Source organism: Chlorocebus sabaeus, chromosome 7, assembly GCF_047675955.1.
Source record: "Chlorocebus sabaeus isolate Y175 chromosome 7, mChlSab1.0.hap1, whole genome shotgun sequence".
In the NCBI taxonomy this organism is placed as follows: Eukaryota; Metazoa; Chordata; class Mammalia; order Primates; family Cercopithecidae; genus Chlorocebus; species Chlorocebus sabaeus.
In genome coordinates, this window is record NC_132910.1 from 73,965,128 (window position 1) to 73,985,954 (window position 20,827).

At 40.5% G+C, this 20,827-nt stretch overlaps 1 protein-coding gene across 5 annotated transcripts in view; it reads left to right on the plus strand.

Annotated features, from left to right (window-relative positions):
- AFG2A (AFG2 AAA ATPase homolog A) overlaps positions 1–20,827 on the plus strand; it is a 368,649-nt gene that overhangs the window by 12,028 nt on the left and 335,794 nt on the right. For all 5 annotated transcript variants that reach the window (XM_073017613.1, XM_037991604.2, XM_073017614.1 and 2 more), the window contains exons 6-9: positions 898–1,027; positions 1,270–1,326; positions 3,303–3,426; positions 5,926–6,181. In XM_073017613.1, the coding sequence (XP_072873714.1) occupies positions 898–1,027; positions 1,270–1,326; positions 3,303–3,426; positions 5,926–6,181 (567 nt within the window). The remainder of the gene's footprint in view (positions 1–897; positions 1,028–1,269; positions 1,327–3,302; positions 3,427–5,925; positions 6,182–20,827) is intronic.

A 20,827-nucleotide genomic window follows, 5' to 3' on the forward strand; every position in this document is an offset into this window, starting at 1 on the left:
CCCATCTTTTTGCACTGAAGCAGATAATTAAGGGAATGGGTTGACTCAGGAAGCTCAGGGCTTCTGCTGCCTTGTCATTGCCAAGATCCTTTGCATATATTTGGCGTGTCTGATCTCTCTGCTTTTTCCTTTCTCATGAATCATATATATACATACATGTATGTATATATATGTTTGTGTAAAATGAACCCTTAGATTGTCATTTTGCTAATACTTATGTACCTTTTATACTAGCAAACATATGTACTCTTCAAGATGGTTAGTTGGAAAAAAACTGGGATTGGTGGCTGCGCTATGTTTTTTGATCATTGAACTGTGTTGTGTGGGATGGGGCATTGCAACAATGTTGGTGTCCGGTTTTTTTTTTTTTTTTTTGGGACAGAGTCTTGCCGTGTCTCCCAGGCTGGAGTGCTGTGGCACGATCTCTGCTCACTGCAAGCTCCGCCTCCCGGGTTTACGCCATTCTCCTGCCTCAGCCTCCCGAGAAGCTGGGACTACAGGCGCCCACCACCACACCCGGCTAATTTTTTTGTGTTTTGTAGTAGAGACAGGGTTTCACCGTGTCGCCAGGATGGTCTTGATCTCCTGACCTCGTGATCCACCCGCCTCGGCCTCCCAAAGTGTTGGGATTACAGGCGTGAGCCACCGTGCCCGGCCTTTTTTTTTTTTTTTTTTTTAACCAACATACTTCCTCTGTTCTGTAGTCTACAGAGAGAGAAAGTCATTGCTGGGGATCAGTGTTTGGGCTAGTTAGTACATCTTTCTGGAGGGGGAGAAAAAACTCTTGACTCCTTGTGATGCAAGGTAAAGTTAAATTTTATAACTCATGTTTGAACTTCTTACATTTATAAGAAGCCTGGTGATGGTGAATCTAGTGTTTTCTACTTTTTCTTCCAGGAATTCCTGCCCCTAGAGGAGTGTTACTTTATGGTCCTCCAGGTACTGGAAAAACAATGATCGCCAGGGCTGTTGCTAATGAAGTTGGAGCCTATGTTTCTGTAATTAATGGTCCTGAAATTATAAGCAAGTAAGTACATGTTTTAATAGGGTAAATGTAATTTATTTCTAAAATGTGGTTTTTAGAAATGATTGTGTGGTATTCTGTCTGATATTTTGTACATTGAAATATTTTGCTTCTTAATAATTGGAAAATAATTTTTGAAACTAATTTTAAGTATTATAGAAATATTGAAAATTCAGATTAGCTTTTATAGACAAAGCTTTAAAAACAATAAGAAATGGTCTTTAAATACATTTTATTTGTTATAGATTCTATGGTGAGACTGAAGCAAAGTTACGTCAGATATTTGCTGAAGCCACTCTACGGTACTTTTTATTTTTAAATGTTTTGGAATTAATAATCAAGGCTATATTAGTCAAAGTGAGATAATAGCACCTTATACAAAGCATAAACAGTAGTACAAAAATAATAGTGATAGTAGTAGAAATAGATTATAGAGCTAATGAAATTCTATTTCCATCTAATCTTTAGAAGTTTGATAAATGTTATTAAATTACATGAAGTAGAAGAATTAAGACATAGCGCTTGATAAGTCATGTGACCTTGTTTGAGCATAGAAATCCATGACTTTCTTTGGGTGCTTAGGTGTATCTAATATGTTTAGTTTTTCTAGTAGACTGCATTATTGTAGCTCTTTATATTAGAACTTCATTATGTTATACTTTGCTTCAAAGGGACAAATCTTTTGCCCACTAAATAATGACTCTGGCTGGATATGGTGGCTCATGCCTGTAATACCATCACTTTGGGAGGCCAAAGCAGGAGGATTGCTTGAGCCCAGGAGTTTGAGACCAGCCTGGGTAACATAGTGGGACCCTGTCTGAAATTGGCTGGGCACGGTGGCTCACACCTATAATCCCAGCACTTTGGGAGGCCGAGGCAGGCGGATCACTTGAGGTCAGGAGTTAGAGTCCAGCCTGGCCAACATGGTGAAACCCTGTCTCTACTAAAAATATAAAAATTAGCCGGGTATGGTGGCAAGTGCTTGTAATCCCAGCTACTCGGGAGGCTGAGGCAGGAGAATCTCTTGAACCCGGGAGGCAGAGGTTGCAGTGAGCCGAGATTGTGCCATCACACTCCAGCCTGGGGGACAAGAGTGAGACTTTGTCTCAGAAAAAATAAATAAATAAAAATAATTAGCTGGGCATGGTAGCACATGCCTGTAGTCCCACCTACTAAGGAAGCTGAGGCAGGAGGATCACTGAACCTGGGAGATCAAGGCTGTAGTGAGCCATGATTTCACCGCTGCACTCCAGCCTGGGCAACACAGACCCCGTCTCAAAAACAAACAAACAAAAGCAAAACAGTGGTAGAGACACAGCTATATTACGAGTGATGTTACGTTACGTTTGACTAAGTTATAGACCAATATCCTAATACTCATTACAGTGTAACAATGAAACCTAAATTCCTGAACTCAAGTGATCCTCCCCCTGTAGCCTCCCAAATAGCTGGAACTATAGGTGAGCACCACCATGCCCAACTAATTTTTGTATTTTTTTTTTCTAGCAACAGGATCTTGCTATGTTGGTCAGGCTGGTCTTGAACTCCTGGGCTCAAGCCATTCTCCTGCCTCAGCCTCCCAAAATGCTGGCTGTCTTGGTGTTTAATATCGTAATTACTGCTCTTGAATCAAAAAACTCGCCATTTTTGAAGTTTATTTTTTCCCCCAATGATAGTAGATGAAATAAGCTGTTTGTAGTCCTAGTACTGTATTGAAAATTTTAAAACTAGTGGTACACCTGATTGTTTAGTATGCTTTTGTTGTTGCTGTGTTCATGGCAGTTGAGATTTCCTTCTGTGGGAGAATTCACATCTGTTTATGGGAGAATTGATCATCTTGCAAGTTTTTATTTTAATAGTTTAAAAATAACAGGGCATTTCTAGTTTATGTCTTTTGGTTTCAAACCTGCTCCAAGGGATAGCATCTCTAGCCTCAGCTTCTGAATTTGATCCAGTCATAACAACTTAATGGGCATTACTGGGGAGAGTTCTGAGCATTACTGGGAGAGTTCTTAAGAGACTCTCATCTCTTAAGCAGCATACTCTACTCAATTACCCGGCCTTTTAATGGAAGGCAGAGAGAATAGAATATGAAGTTAGTGAGTTAGTATTTTGGGCTAGAATGAATCTAAGGTTTTTTAGCTTAACATTATAATATCTTTGTAATATTAAGTAAATTCTAAATTTGATATGTTGCATTTCAATTAAAAAATTAAAACTAAGTAAAACTTAAAATCAAATATAGATGAGAGATTTTATTTTACTTGTTTGTTTTTAGACACCCATCAATTATTTTTATTGATGAGCTGGATGCACTTTGTCCGAAAAGAGAGGGGGCCCAGAATGAAGTGGAAAAAAGAGTTGTGGCTTCACTCTTAACACTGATGGATGGCATTGGTTCAGTAAGTATAGCACTAGTATTGATTCTGTGTAGGATTAATTCTTAATACATGTGTAGTGGCGAAACTATTGAATGTGTCAGTGTCTTTGGATATTTTAGGATAAAGGAAAAATATTGGCCATAGTAACTAGGGGAAAGATCTGTAAAATAATTTGTTTTAGTGGATTACTTAGTAACTGCTAGGACAACATCATAACCTGGCAGGTTTTTTCTAGCATATAAAATACTATACCATGATGGATTTATTTTGTGATAAATGCTATTAGCTTTAAAACTTGAAGCAAAGATCAGTAAGGAAGATTTAGCAGTTAAATTTTAGGGGATTTTATTTTATTATTTATTATTTATTATTATTATTTTTTGAGATTGAGTCTTGCCCTGTTATCCAGACTGGAGTGCAGTGGTGCACTCTCAGCTCACTGCAACCTCCGCCTTCCGGGTTCAAGCGATTCTCCTGCCGCAGCCTCCTGAGTAGCTGAGACTACAGGCGTGCACCATCACACCTGGCCAATTTTTTTTTAATCTTTTTAGTAGAGATGGGGTTTCACCATGTTGGCCAGGCTGGTCTCGAACTCCTGACCTTGTGATCTGCCCACCTCGGCCTCCCAAAGTGCTGGGATTGCAGGCGTGAGCCACTACATCTGGCCTGAGGGGTTTTTATTAAGAAATGTCATGAGTAAGTCTTATTACCCATGTACAAATGGACTCTTTCAAGGCTTTGTACTAGGGAAATGAAAGAAAGTGAGAATAATGGAAAACGTTTTGTACAACATTTAAAAAGAACTTATTCATATTACCAGATTCTCTGATAGGGGATACATTCTTTTATTAATAAAAACTATATGCTAATTATAGCAGGAATATTCATAGGACTAACAATAGGCATGAACAAAAATAAGACTCCTGATATCCATTAATTAGAAAAATACACTTTTTATGCTAGATTGTAAGTAAAGTTTTTAGAATCATAATATGTTAGAATCACAATAAATTTTAGAAATTATGTAGTATCAAGTCTCTTTTGCACATTAAAAAACTGGTCATTTAGAACTTTTTGTTTTTACTGCCTAGTGGCAGAAAGTAAACATGTGAAAATAATGTAAAGGTTTGCATCAAGTCACTTATATACTAATGTGTTAAAAATTTTAAGTCTGTAAGAGAAGGGTTGTCACCTGGTAGAGGCTGCCTGACCAACTGGTTCTCAGTCCTGGAACAGTACCTGGGAGTGATTGTCATGTCCCAGGTTTGATTCTCAGGTTATAAAGTTGGAGAATTCAGTGTTATTAGTATGTTGGAGATGATAGAGTTGTGAGGACAGACTGACCCATGATAAAAACACTTACAAGAGAATGATGTATAAAATAGTATGCTAGTTTGTCCATTTACAATCAGAGATGTGACTATTAAGCAGACCACATGTTTATTTTGTTTATTTTGTGTTCATTATGACCAGATGTTGTGTTTATTTTCACCTTGATGGCAAATATAGAAAGCTGTCTTATAATTACAAGGGTTCTTGGTAAGTAGGAAATCAGATGAAAGGCTTAGTGTTGGAGAATCTTAATTATTTCAATCTGCTCTCTTTCTCTGCCACTGGGATAAGCCTGTTGTAGTTTAGTGTTCTTGCCTTTGGGCAAGGAATGGAAATATGTGATACTGATGTTTTAGTCTGAATATATTTAAGGGTCTGTTTTTGTACTTCTAAACTTATAATTCATAGATTCACTGTAGTCCATGCATTGTCTGTTGGCACATTCAGTATAATTGATTAGGTTTGAGCTTTAAAAAAAATTTTTTTTAACATAAATTGCATTCCAGTTATGCTTGTCTCTGGGTTATCTGAATAGAATATTGGATAATTTCTACAGGTGGCTGATCAAGATCATAGTTCTTTATTATTTGTTTTTCCTAATTTCATTTTCAGAAAGTGAAAATACCTATATATTCAAGGGTGGCTGATACTTGGATATTGGTTATATTGTTGTCTCTATTTTCAGGAATTTAAAAATGTATCCATATTAAAAAAACAGTCTATAAGCAAAGACTTTTTAGATAACTTTCTATTAGAATCTTGTTCTATTTGAGTATTATATGTGTCACAATCCTGACTTCCAAGTAGGGGAAAAGGACTATTTAAAACAATTAAAACAATTATATGGTACAGTATTATATATGTGTTATTTTTTATGAGAATGATACAGTTAAGATGCGAGAAGTAAGAGAGATGTCATGGTAGATGAAGAGGTAAGTATTGGAAAACTTTCTACAGGAGGAAGCATTTAGGCTGAACATTGAAAATGTATAATAAAAGTAATAAATGTATAATAAAAATCTATTACTAATAAAAGTAATTGATAGGTAATGAAAGTGTAAGAAATAGGACTTAGTAGCCTGGACAGTTAGATGATTCATCCTTGTCTATACAGCCAGTGTGCGCCTCCTGCTTTTTTTTTCTAACTTTCAGAAAAATAAGAAATTTATTTTCATTTTATTTTGTTAGGAAGTAAGTGAAGGACAAGTGTTGGTTCTTGGGGCCACAAATCGCCCTCATGCCTTGGATGCTGCTCTCCGAAGACCTGGGCGATTTGATAAAGAGATTGAGATTGGAGTTCCCAATGCTCAGGACCGGCTAGATATTCTCCAGAAACTGCTTCGAAGGGTACCCCATTTGCTCACTGAGGCTGAGCTGCTGCAGCTGGCACATAGTGCTCATGGATACGTTGGAGCAGACTTGAAAATCTTGTGTAATGAAGCGGGTGAGTGTGGTTTGCTATGGTGAGTCTATATTGATGCACTTATCTCCAGTTTATTTACATACAAATAATTTATATTTTTACTGATTTCTTAATGAAAGTAGCTTTGTTTCTAATTATAAAATGTGTAATTTTTATTTGAAAAAAATTTTGTTGGAAAAACCTAGATGATTCAGAAAACTATTAAAAAGAAATAAAAATCACTCAATCCTACCTCTAAAGGATAACCACCATTGTAGTGTATACAGTCAGCCCTCCATATCCTTGGGCTCCGCATCTGAGGATTCAGCCAACTGTGGTCTGAAAATATTCAGAAACAAAAAAAGTTAAAACAGTAAAAAAAATATAAAAGTTTAAAAAATATAGTATCATAACTAAGTTGACCCTTGAACTATGAGGGCTTGAACTGCATGGGTCCACTTATATATGAATATTTTTCAATAAATATGTTGGAAAATTTTTTGGAGATTTGGAACAATTTGAAAAAGCTTTTTCTTTAGCTTTGTGTAAGAATATAGTACATAAGACACGTAACATAAAAAATATGGTTAATCAGCTGTTTATGTTATTGGCAAAGCTTCAGGTCAACAGTAGGCTATTAGTAGTTAGGTTTTGGGGGAGTCAGAAGTTATACATAGTTTTTCGACTGCACAGGGATTGGTATCCCTGACCCCCAAGTTGTTCAGGGGTAAACTATATTTACATAGCATTTACATGGGATCAGGTAAAAGTAATCTAGAGATTATTTAAATTATATGGGAGGATGTGTGTAGTCTATATGCAAATAGTGTGCCATTAACTGGCTTGAGCAGTCCTTAGATTTTGGTATCTTAGGGGTCCTGGAACCAATACTCCATCGATACTGAGGGATGACTGTATCCTACTAGACTTATCCAAAGTATATATACACATACACACACACATGCATGGACATATAATCAGATCAATTGGTGGCAGTATTGATGATGACAATATTTATTGATATATTGTGCTGTGCTGTGGAAATCAGGGAGAAGTGTAAACTGGAGAATCACAATTTTCCTTAAAATTGAGTGTCATGGCGGACTCCTATTAACTTCAGTAGGGATGGTACCAAGTTTGAGAGGCCAAAGAAGAGGCCCAGAGCCAATAAATGAAACTTAGGGCTTATTTGGCAGAACTTACTTACAGGGTGGTCCAGTGGTGGTGGGCTGGACAGGAGAACTGTAGTCACTTGCAAAAAGCATGCAGCTTGTATAGCATTTTCACTTAGCATCCTCCCCCCAGCAACTTCCACATGGCAACCTCCTTTCTTAAGTTATTGCTTTCAGGTGCATCTGCCATACACTCTGCACCAGTATACCCTTGTGTGGCCCTCACATTCTTATTCCATTCTGTCATGATATCCCTGGGGCCAGGTATGTGGAAGAGCATTGCAGCCAGATGCTGCAACAAAAAAGAATAACAAATATAATAACAATCATACTTCATAGAAAGTTTTTCAAGGACTTGGGAGTTGATTAAAGCACGTGGTTATAGGGTTTTAAGACTTAGATTCTGTGGTGGAAATATGGGTATTTAAGGCCTGCATGGCCTGGGTTACATCGTCAGAGTCATCAGGAATACATACACAACAGGTTTTAATAAATCTATAGGTTCTGCCCTTGTGGGGGAAGTTAAGATGTCCAGGGCCATGTGATTTTACAAAGAAGGGTGCATGACACACTATTTCTGTCTGCACTGCTGTCATCCACTCTAGCCCATCATCGTGTACAGCCTACCTACAGTGGGAGTGACATTAACTTGCTCCCTTACCAGGCGGAAAATATGCCATCTCATGTCGGTGGTGGGAAACTTGCTGCATGAGGTGCTGTTGTCACTGAAGGGAAATGGGTGAAGGTCACTATACCAAGTGTCGAAGTGGCCCCAGGCACTCATGTTAGCTGCCTCGGTGTGGCATGGCAGGCCCACAGTGGAGGAGAGGGGGAGCTCTCTGCAGACCCAGCAGTCTCTTCTCTTCTGGAGAGAGAGAACCATCTTCACCCAGTCCGCGGAGAGGTTTGTGGCACACCATCTGTGGGCAAAAGGTGAGATGTTTAGTGGGTATAAGAAAGGACAAGTCCTGGCCATTTAACAAGACATGGGGAGTTGTGTCATTCTGAGAGAGCACCACCCCTGGCAGCAGCCTGATGCCTGGTTTACAACACCAAATGGACTGGCCACCTCTGTAATGTGTTGCAGGAGGCCAGAGGAAGACAGTGGAGGTATAATGTTTCATGAGAGGATGTTCATCCCCTTGCACAAGGGAGGACTGGGATTCATTATTTTAGAATTACAGCGGAGAGTATGGTATAAAATAGGTGTGACCTGTATATCCTGTTCTAGGTCCTTCCACCATGGAGCAGAAAAACTGAACTATCGGGCTGGGTTTGCCATTTCCCAGAACCGTGTAATGATGTGCTCCCCAGTAGGTCGGTCCTGTGGCAAGGGCAATAGCAGGTTACTTTGTGTCCCAGGTTGGGGGCAAAGGTGGGCTGTTCCTTATCCTATCTACCTGGATCCTGATGGTGGTATCACATGCTTGTGTTAGAAGAGTACACACGATGGGGTGATGAGAATGTGCACGTTCATTCAGGTTGTGCACGGCTGCTGGTAAGCGGTGTGTCCACAGAGCCAATTCCTATAGGAGTTGTTTCAACAGCCCATTCATTTGTTCAGTCAGCCCCACTGCTGTAGGGTTGTACGGCAAGTGGAAATGCCAGTGGATATCTGGGGCCTCTGCCTATTCCTGTACTTTATATCTGGTAAAGTACGAGCCCTGGTCATTGTTAATTTGTCTTTTTTTTGAGATGGAGTTTTACTCTTGTTGTCCAGACTGGAGCGCAATGTTGCCATCTTGGCTCACTGCAACCTCCACCTCCCAAGTTCAAGCAATTCTCCTGCCTTAGCCTCCTGAGTAGCTGGAATTACAGATGTGCACCACCAAGCCTGGCTAATTTTTTGAATTTTTAGTAGAGACGGATTTCACCATGTTGGGCAGGCTGGTATCAAACTCCTGACCTCAGGTGATCTATCTGCCTTGCCCTCTCAAAGTGCTGGGATTACAGGCATGAGCCACTGCGCCTGGCCCATTGTTAATATTGATGGAGGCTCTGTAGGCTGCACAAATCTGTTCTGGTCGTTTTATGGTGGCGTGCTTGCTGGGATATACTCGCAGTAGCCCTGTGCAGGTTTCTGCACAAGTTAAGGTACAGTGGCAGCCATCCAATAGGGGCAAAGATCCTATGTAGTCTACCTGCCACCGTTGTGCTGGGCTCTGGCCCCGGGTGATCTTTCTGGTATGAGGTGGCAAGGGCCTGCGGTGTTCCTGTGCACAGGTAAGACGTTGCTGACAGATGTGTACTGTGTCTTTGTATCATAGTGGCAGCTCCAATTCTTTGCTATGGCCCAAAGGGTAAGTTGTCCCCTATGTCCTGTCTTCTTTTGTAACCAGTTGACCACATCGTCTGTGGGGACTCCCTTGAGGAGATGAATGCAGGTTAATTTGTCTGCCTGTTGATTTCCAGGTGGTGTAGATGCAGTGTGGGAATCCACATGGTAGATCATTTTATGCATCCCCCGGATGCAATGGGGAATGTCCCTCTACATGTCAGTACCCCAAAGGAGGTGACCTGCTACTGTCTAGTCCTGTGCTTCCCATTGTAGTAGCCACATGTTGAGTCCCTTTACATTGGATTAGGTAAAAGTAATGTAGAGATTATTTAAATTATATTGGAGGATGTACATAGGCTATATGCAAATACTGTGCCATTTTATATAAGAGGCTTGAGCTGTCCTTAGATTTTGGTATCTCAGGGGTCGTGGAACCAATACCCCATAGATACTAAGGGATGACTATATCCTATCAGACTTTTCCAAAGTACATACATACACACACACACACACACACACACACACACACACACACGTAATCAGATGCATTGGTGGCAGTATTGATGAAGACAATATTTATTGATACGTCGTGCTGTGGAAATCAGGAAGAAGTGTGTGCTGGAGAATCACAATTTTCCTTAAGGAATGTCATGCCGGATGCCTGTTAACTTCAGAGAACCCATCTGTGGGTACACAGGACTGTTGGGTCTGGCTTATAGAGGAGGACCATCCTGGCAGCTTGTAGCTCAGCTCATTGGCTGCTATGTCCTTGGTCTATATCCATCCAGATACTGTCAGTCGATGGCTGGATGGCCATGCCTGTTCAAGTGCAAGGATTGCCTCATGACAAGATGTTTGTGTACCAGGCCTGGTCAGACATTGGGCCCTGTCCATCCTGTATGAAGGAGAGCATCTAGTGAGGCTCAGCAGCTTCCCCTAAAGACTATGTGACAGTTGTTACATAGATGACAGGGCCAAGCACCGAATGGAGCTCTGAGCTTAAAAGGCTATTAATGTGCTCCTCTGTTGCAGGTGTGCATGCCATTTGGCCACAGTCTGTGTCTTGGCATACCCAGACTTCAGTTTCTGGAAGATACCCTTTAGCCAACCCGCTTTGGGGTACTGGGTGGGTACTAGCATTGGGACCCCCTTTGTAATGTCCTCTACTTGTTGTAAGGCATAATGTATAGCACAGAGTTGTTGTTCCATCACACTATGTCTAACTTCACCCCTTTTCTGTAGCTGAGATCAGAATCCTAAAGACATGTCTTTGCCTTTGCCACAGGCCTCACCCAAACCCCTCAGGGTAACTGGCTACATCTGGTTCACAAGGCTGTCTGCACCTGAACTCCCAACGCTTGTATTTATTTCACTATGACTTCAGCTGGTTCAAAGTCCTCATCCTCCTTGGTGGATTAGTCTCAGTGGGCCCCCTTCTTGACTAAACAGTATAGGGGTCTAAGGAGTTGGGCCACATGGGGAATAAAACGATGCCCATACCCTAGGAGTCCTAAGAAGGTTTATAGCTGCTTTGGTGTCACAGGATGTGAATAGGCCTGTACCCTATCCATAATGGCAGACTCAAGTATTTGGCTGATAAGCCTGGACTCTGGATTTTTGTCTGTGTTTATCACTCATGCTCTGTTTGCCAGATGAGACAGCAAGGTGTGGGGGTGCAAATTGAAAGCTGGAAAGAGACTCAGAAGTTAGCACGATGTCATTGGTGTAATGGAAAACATGTACCCCTTCCAAGACCTCCATGGCTATGTAAATATCGCTGGGGCAAGATGGTAAAAGCCTGTTGTTCTTCCCAGGTGAATGCAAATTGGTCTTGACTCTCGGGGCAGTGGGGATGCTGAAGAAGGCATTGGTTAAATCAGTAACAAAGTGGTAGTGGTATGTGTCCAGTGCCTCTCCTGCCCTCTTTAGAAGGGAGGTGATATTAGTAAGAGGTGCATACACTGGGGGGACTGCCTTATTTAATTCCTGGTAATCTACTGTCATTGTCCATGTCCCATCAGGCTTCCACATGGGCCATACATGGCTGTCGTATGGACTGTGCACTGGCCTTATAATGCCTCCTTGGGCTAACTCCTTAACAATCCCTGTGGTTTCATTATGTTCCCCCAGCAGGCGGTATTGCTTCAGTGCTACTACTTGCTGTGTGGGGTTGGCAGCTGTACTGGTGTCCATTTCACATTCCCCTTGATCACATGCTTCACCACTCTCAGTCAGAACTCCCCAGCAGCTGGGGAGTCAAGCCTGATAAGATATCCGTTCCCAAGATGTATTCCAAGATGGGAGCTATCCATACTAAATGGGGTTTTGGTGGCAGTGTCCCAACTTATAATACTCAGTTCAACCTGTCTGATCCCCCTCCATAATCATCTATTGCTATTTTAGCCCCTTGGAACCAATGAATGTCACCATATATGAAAGTGCATTTGGCTCTAGTAGCTACTAGGGCATGCATAGTCTGTTTATTCTTAGGCAACCAATATATAGTTAGTTCTACATGTGGCCTCTAGTCCCCAGGTACCCTGGCCACCGTTACTCTTACCAGGATTCCGGGGCCTTGGCTTTCATCCAGTTTAATGGGGTTGACACTTGCCATGCCTGTGCAGGAAGGGTGGTGGGCTGAACCTGAGGCTCCTTGGTGAAGCACTCTTCTGGTGTGAGATTCTGCCACAGTCTGACCAGAACAGTATTAGGCTGTTTATCTATTTTCATAGTAGCTGTTCCTGCCATTACCAGGTTGCGCCACATTTGTTGGTCAGTCACCCTGATGGGCCCCTTGGCCATCTCCTTTTCTTTGGCGCCCTTGTCTTTCGTCCCAGCAGCATATACCCTTTGCCTACAGTTTCTCCATTTCTTGTAAGTTGTTGGCTGCTTGGGCCACCTGAGACACTGGCTGTCCTACTAGGGGACTCTGGATAGACACTAGCACACCATACCACTGGTTGGGTGCAGACTAAGATGGTGTCTTTCATGTTGGCAGTGAAAAGCTCTTTGTTGGACCTTGGTGATGTTCAGCATAGATAGCATGTTTCATCCCTAATTCCCAGAGGATGTCCTGCAATTCCTCCATAGTCTGCCATCGCAAAGGAGACGTGGGGATACTGCCCTCATCTGGCCACGCTTCGTTGCAGCCCACAACCACCCAGCTAAGGAGGGGCATGACCTGATCGTCATTATTGGCACCATAGAGGTGCTGCCTCAGGGCTGGGTGGCATGCAGTGGATGCCATTCCACTCATCTTGAGTCTGGAGAGTACAACACCCTCCATCCCCATGTCCCATAGACAGAGAAGCCACCTCTCAATCAACTTTCTCTCTTTCTTCCTGAATCCAGCTTCTGCCCAGCTCCACTAGTTCCCTAGTGATCTAGTGCTGCATTGTGGTACTGCCGTCTTTCAGGCAGAGACAAGTTTTGTGGGTCTACTCCCTGCGGGCACCGTTGGTCTGACTTTATCTTGGTAGAGAGGACAGGACCTCTATGGGCTTATCCCAGTCCTCACACTGCTCCTCACTAGAGCTCTCCATTGGGTCCCCGGACTTAGGAAGATTTAGTCATACAGTCCTAACTTGGCATGGGAGCTGGTGACCCTTCAAACAGGCTGCCTGACAAGCTAGGATTTCCATTATTTTTGTCCTGTTTCTGCAGGTGGGACAGTAGGGTCTCTGATGTTTTGGCTTGAGCTAGTCTGGCATCTCTTTCTAGACATAGTTCTTCCTATAACGGACAACCCCTGGCCTGTGCTGGGAGCTCGGCCCCAGTGGTTGCTGGGAGCACTATCAAGAATCGCCAGTTGTGGCTGCCACAGCTCAGGCATCTAACTTTCGTTTAGTTAGATCTGTCCCCTGCAATAGCTCTTCCAGACCCTTTGGTGTTTTGGGGGTGTTCCGTACTCATACGTTGGGCCTAATTCATCAAGGATAGTGGCTTTTGGGCCCCACATAAATGTGCTGGTCAGCCTGGGATTCCCCCCTTGGATTTCGGCTTTCCTGATCTTATGGTCTTGGTGCTCATGAGATTTTTCTCCACCTTCCTACTCGGTTCACCAGTTGTGGTACTGGGTCCCTGTTAACTTCTGTAAGGATGGCACCAGGTTCAAGAGGCAAAAGCGACCTGGAGCTAGCAAACAAGACATAGGGTTTTATTAGGGGGAACTAACATACAGGGACAGTCCAGTGGTGGTGAACTAGGCAGGAGAACCTCAACTGCTTGCAAAAGGCATGCAGCTTATATAGCACTTTTATTTGGCACCCTCCCCGCAGCAGCCTCCACGTGGCAACCCTCTTTTCTAAAGTTATTGCTCTCAGGTGCATTTGCCATACACCCACTCCCACCGTAATGCCATTAATCCATTCCTGAGGATAATGTCGTTATGGTCTCAGGCCTAATTGCCTCCCAGTGGTTCTACCTCTTAATACCATAACAATGTCAATTAAATTTCAACATGAGTTTTGGAAGGGACATTCAAACTGTAGCAGTTATTTTAGAGCTTTAGTTCAGAAATACAAATACAGTAACTTTTACCTCCAAATCATTGACTCATAGTTGTATAATTTAGTAGGCTTTGAAGACCCTGCCTTTAGTCTTTTTGACCTTTTATTTGGACTGATATATGTAGGGAAAGAGGCTCAGGAAGGAGAAGCAGTTAGGAAAAGAAAACTTGGAAAAGATTTAGGAATCTTTGAATATCTTACTCTTGGTGGAGAAAATAATTTTTCTTTCATTTTATTTGATCGTTACAATTTCTAGGTTATAGGAATCAGAGTTGGGAGAGACTGCAGGTTATGTAGACTATCAAGGCAAATACAAACATTCTTTGGGTACATTATGCTCTAGGAATGGGTCCCATTCTGTCTAGTTTCTATGAAGCTACTTCTAGCTTCACAGGGATTAGTGGGCCTGGTCATAGAAATGGATTACGTAGGGATCAAAAAGCAGAAGTATCAATAGATGATTTTGCTTCTTTCATTGCATTAGGTGGTAATGAAGAGTCTGGATTGCTGTGTAGGTGTTGCTCTGTAGGACTTGCCCGTGGCATCTAGGCAAGTATTCAATGTTTACCATGCCTTACTAGAGACTTTTTGACTTTCTAATACATTTTATGCACTCTAGAAGGCTCTGGGATTCTTGCTGTCCAGAAACACACAGTTGATGAAGGAAAGAAATTTGTAAACAACTACAAATGTTATGATAAACTACTCATAAAAAAATGTAAAAATGTAGTGACTTCTATGAGGAAAGGAAATACTGTGGTTAAGCAGAAAAAATGACGTCTAAGAAGAAGCTTAAAGTAGGAGTTCTACAGTGAGAAAGTGAGAAAAGGAAAACATTATTTGATTGAATCCTCCTACCAACCCTGTGATAGAAGTATCAAGAAAGGCCTCAGAGTGAGTATCCGGCAGAGCTGTGATTTAAAGCCAAGGTCGTCTTACTTCAACTTCATGCTCTTAATTAAAACTAATAAAACATGGATTTTGTTCAGAGGGGTATAAGACTTTATAATTTAATTTTAGCCTATGATACTAAGGATAGGATCAGTTTATAAAGTAGAAAATATCCAAGTATTGAACTGATCTATTTTTCCCTAATCTAGCAATGAAGCAGATTATGAGGAGTAGTTTTTTTTTTTTTTTTTTTTTTTGAGATGGAGTCTCGTCGCTCTGTCACCTAGGCTGGAGTGCAGTGGCATGATCTCGGCTCACTGCAAGCTCCGCCTGTGAGGAGTAGTTTTTAAAAAGATAGTGTTGTAATTACAGAATCCAGTAGGGAAAATATGTGTGGTTTTGTGTATACTGTCCCAAATACTAGTGTATGTTGTATTATGTAGTATCATTTTCTTTACTTTATATAGCTGAATAAAGTTTAAAAACAGTATGCTGGAATTTTTTCAAGAAAATTTTCTATGAGGCAGGGTGGTATAGTGTACAATAGGTTTTGAGAATTGGACAGACCTGCTTTTAAAATCAGGCTTGTGATCTTAGGCAGGTTCTATCCCTTATCTGAGCCTCAGTTTTCTCCATTTGTAAATTGAGGAGATTGGAGTAGATGATATTTTATGTCATAATGCATTATGACATTCCCTGGACATAAGGGAGAACAAGAAAAAAATGGAAGAAAAAGAAGGATAGGAAGAATGAGAAAAAGGAAAGGGAGAAAGAAGTTAAAGAAAAAGCCCTAAGCCTCTTAAGGCCTCATCAGCTATTTTCAGTGGTCTTCTCTTTTGTATCTATATGAATGACTTACACTTAGGTAGTCAGGGTTTTCCCATGGTGTTCTTAGAAACAGTGCTATAAAGCAGACTAATGTTTTTTGTGAAGTGCGCTGCATTTTCTCATTGGAACAGTTATAATTTCTGACTAAAGACTGAGTAAATTATCAATTTGATTAGTAATGTGACTTAGAAAGCTGAAACAATTGTGAATCTATAAGCATTTGAAGTGTAGGACTATGCTCCAAGTGCTATAGAATAGGCATAAGTGTATCCCACTTACTGAACATACAACAGCATTCCTGTATTCTATGATGCGTGCATTGAGCACAGGGAAGAGCATTCATTCTACATGGTAGATTTGAGCTACTCTCTTAGCTTTAAATAAAAAGTTGCATTCCACATCAGGTTACAGCAGTTATTAGGGAATAATTTGAGTTGCTCTCAGTCCTTTGAAATAACTGCCTACATAAGTTTGAACTCACATCTGTGTTTTGTTGTTGTTGTTGTTGTTAAACATGGTAAGTTTTCTTGGGCAGGTGCAGGCAGTCACAATCATTACACTGATCTTAGAATTACCCAGAAAGTTAGAATAATTGTTTTTTTAAAGAGTCATGGTAATATCTTCATATTTGGAGGCAATATTAATGACTTCTGGTGTATTACAGGTGCTCAATAAGTATTTGATTAGTTGAATTGAAGAATAATTTGACAAATGCGTGTAAAATCTAAGAGACATAATTATTACCCTATACACCCTTGATAGAGATGAATAGTGTTTATTAATTTTAGAGTTGAGCTTGGTTTTATTTGTAAACACCTTGGGAATCATCTCTTTTTTTCCACCCTTTGTTGCCTTCAGAAATCCCTGCTTTGTGCTGAGGAAAGGACTCTTAAGTGGTTATTGCTACCTTTGTAAGTAGCAATGAGCAGGTTATAGGTTCTATGTAATCTTCAAAAATGTAGGACAGTGAGGCTGCTTTAAATAACTGATTTTGGTCCATTTTTGCCTTCCCACTGACAGATTTCTAAACTTTGGCTCTGATATGGCCTTTAACTACATTTGTTTAAAACATGTGCTTTTCAGGAGGTGTTTTCATTGTTCACCCGTTGTTCTATGTTTAAATGGAGTGCTTGTAAATGGCCACTGGCATATATGGGTAGTTAAGGCATCTTGACCAGATTTGTGAGTTTGACACTAAGAGACTCCATCTCCAGGAGGTGTATTTCTGGGTATGTAGGTTAAATCTGTCTCTTTCTATGATTTATTCTTCCCCACGGAATTCAGGTTTGTTTCACATGTTTTTAATTCAGGACCAATCACTTACAGCAAAGAGTCTTAAACATTATTATATGAGAATCACCTGTAGAATTTACTAAAACAGGTTACTGAATCCCACCCCCAGAGTTTCTGATTCAGTAGGTCTGAGCTGGTGCCTGAGAATGCTAACAAGTTCCCAGGCGATGCTGATGCTGGTGCTAATGCAGCTGATCTGGAGACCACACTTCAAGAGCTTTTGACATAGAGGGCATTAGTTCCTAAACCTCATTATGCGTCAGGCTCACCTGGGAAACTACACATTCACTCACTCAAGCTCACACCTGCACTCACATACCCACTCATAATTAAGTGTTTAAGAGAGTTAGGAAGCTGGAGGCAGGAGAGGCAGGATCTATAATGTTTTCCAAGTGATTTTGAAGCAGCCAGTCTTGCCTTTGTCTGTGATTGGGTATTTGATTCGCTGATTTGGGCAAGTGGTTCTCCAACCTATGTAAGAATCATTTGTAGAGCTGGTGAAAACACAGTTCTGGGGTCTATCCTGCTGATTCCTGTAGGTCCAGAAGATCCAAGTGGGGCCCCAAATTTGCATTTCTAACAAACTTGCAGGTATGTCATTGCTGCTGGTCCAAGAACTGTACTTTGAGAATCACTGATCTAGGGCAACCAACTACCCAGTTTTTGGAGATTCTCTGTAACTGATTTAAATAACTGGATTAAATTTAGGGAATGAAATTCTTTGACTATTTCTAATAGTGTTGTGTTTCCTTCCAGAAGTTTTTTGTGATAGTAATGTGCGCTTCCAAACTATCATTTAACTTTGCCACTCAAGGGAAAATGAATGTCTTAAGTTTGTTTTTCAGTTATGTGTAATGGTTCTGAATAAAACTTTAAAAGTGGCAAATAATTCTGAAAAAAAAAAGTCACAAGTGAAACAGTTAATTAACAATTAAGAATACAAGTAAGAATACAGACATGTGTATTTCCTAGTTAAGATTGTGGACCTGCGTGTTTGTGCTTTTTGTATGCTGTTTCTCTGATGATTTTCCCTCTTGTGGACTGCCTCATAGTGAAGGAAGCTCTGTACTTTTTAACAAAAGTTGTGCACGTATGTCTAGTAATGGCATGAATTGAAGTGATTCAGAATTTCTTAGAACATAGTGAGCTATGCTTCCTGATTGTTTCTCTAATCTAAAGGTTATTGTTTGTAGGATACAAATACAAAACCTCTGTAGTATTTATGTAGATTGCACATGCCTTTTCAGAGGACAGAAAGTTTACAATCCATACTTTGCGAGAGTGATAATGCATCTTTCGCAGTGTGCTTACTCTCAGCATCTCTAATCTTTTATTCCAAGTCACTAAATATTTTTCATATCTTTTAACTTTATTCCCATAATGAATATGAAAGTTGGAAGTACTACAATAGGTACTGTTGCTTTCAACCCTTAGATCTCCCATTATCTGAGCAGATATAACATTTGGTGTTTGTGATTGGGTGTGAAGCTTATTTTCAAAAGTTAGATTTTCTTTATAATTAATTTTTGAGCTAGAGTGTGGTTTGATATGTCATGACTTGTCCAGAGATCTAATGTTTTGTGGTTCACCTTTTTAAAGCAAAGAGCAGCTGCATTTTGAAATGTTTTATCTCAAATGGACAAGCTGTTTACAAGCTAGACTCTAACACATCCTGACATTTAATGTCTATGTTTATATTCCTCCTGGGATTAGGCTGCCTTTCTAATTAATTAGTTGCATAGCCTTTTATTAATTCCCTCAAAATTTATAATGTTTTAAATTAACAATATAGATAAGCATACTGCATTTTTTGGGAAAACATGAAATGTTAATTATGCAGCAGTGACATGAGTTTTATAAACTCTGTTGAATGTTAGAAGATGCTTACAACAATGTTTTCCAAATACAGGGATTTATTATAAACTTATCCTTCTAAGGCCGCCTGTGCCATTTCAGGAGAGTGAATATAAATAGATCTTGATTTCTTCAAGAAGTGGACTTAGTCATTTTGTTTATAGTGAAAGGAAGTATTTGCTTTGCATCTCTAAGAATTGTCTTTAGCATCCTTGTTAATTACACATCATTTCAACATGTTCTTACCAAATTCTCAGGCCTTGATAAGGTAGCATAACAGAACAGGAAGAATTAAAATTCATAGTTAAATAATTATTTTGTTATTATAGCACTTAAATGCATCTAGTAACAATTCTGAATCTAATAATTGTAACTTTTTCTGAGATGGAAAATTTTATCTCTTCTCCCGTGTTCTGAGATATTTTTAGCTCATTTGTCCCTCCACCTCCAACTAGCTTAGTTTAACAGGGATTTATGGAGCATCTGCTATGTATGTAATAGTCCAACTCTTATGAAAGGTTCTGTTTCTAATATTTTTTACTATTTTTTCAATTCTGTCAATGTTTTCTAAGAATTAAAATATCGATACTGTAGAAATTTAATATTTTAAAATACAGTCCAGGGAAATAATGGGATTTATTGCAAAGCCTATGGTGAGCTCTACATTCAAATGCTAGCATTATACTTTATCAGCTGATAAATGTTGAGCAAGCTGTTCAACCTCTTGGGTTTTATATCCTCACCAGCTAAGTAGGGATAACACTACATGGTTTTAAGTGTTCTTATGAGGTTTAGTAATATAGCCTGGCGGCAGTGGTGATGGTTTATAAAGGCCCTTGGTAAGTGTCACTTCATTTTTCCTTTTCTTCTTTAGCCTCTGGAAAACTGACATTTAAACATTTTCTAAAAATTGTATTTTATGTATATTTGTGCATTTCTCTGGTGGAAGCTTATTTGGATTATGGCAATTTTTCTGATATGAAGTGTTCTTGGTTATCCTAGCATAAGAGATAGGGAAATCTGGCAGAATCCTTTGCTTTGCTAAAGTAGTGATTTTCACTGAATCTGAATCAGTAAAAATCTTGCCCATCAATAAGAATATGCAGACTAGAGACACGGCTTGTTTTTGGGTAGCCTCCTTGACAGATTTTCTTTCTTTTTGAGATGGAGTCTCACTCTTTTTTCCCAGGCCGGAGTGCAGTGGTACAATCTCGGCTCACTGCCACCTCCACCTCCTGGGTTCAAGTGATTCTCCTTCCTCAGACTCCCAAGTAGCTGGGATTACAGGCACGCACTACAACGCCTGGCTAATTTTTATATTTTTAATAGAGATGGGGTTCCACCATGTTGGCCAGGCTGGTCCTGAATTCCTGACCTCAAGTGATCCGCCTGCCTCAGCCTCCCAAAGTGCTGGGATTGCAAGTATGAACCACCGTGCCTGGCTGACAGATTTTCTTGCTGAACTTTGGGTCATCCCAGATGTGAGTTCACTGTAGGTGTGTAATGGAGCAACAGTAGTAGGAATACAAGTTAAATTGATGTGTATGTCATGACAATCTGTCCAATTCAGTGGTCCCCAACCTTTTTGGCACCAGGGACCGGTTTTGTGGAAGACAGTTTTTCCATGGACCTGGGGTGAGAGGGTGGGGATGGTATCTGGATGAAACTGTTCCACCTCAGATCATCAGGCATTAGATTCTCTTAAGGAGCAGGCAACCTAGTTCCCTCACGTGCACAATTCACACTGTGGTTCACACTCCTATGAGAATTAATGCTACCGCTGATCTGATAAGAGGCTGAGCTCAGGCAGTAATGCTTGCTTGCCTGCTGTCCACCTCCTGCTGTGAAGCTCAGTTCCTAATAG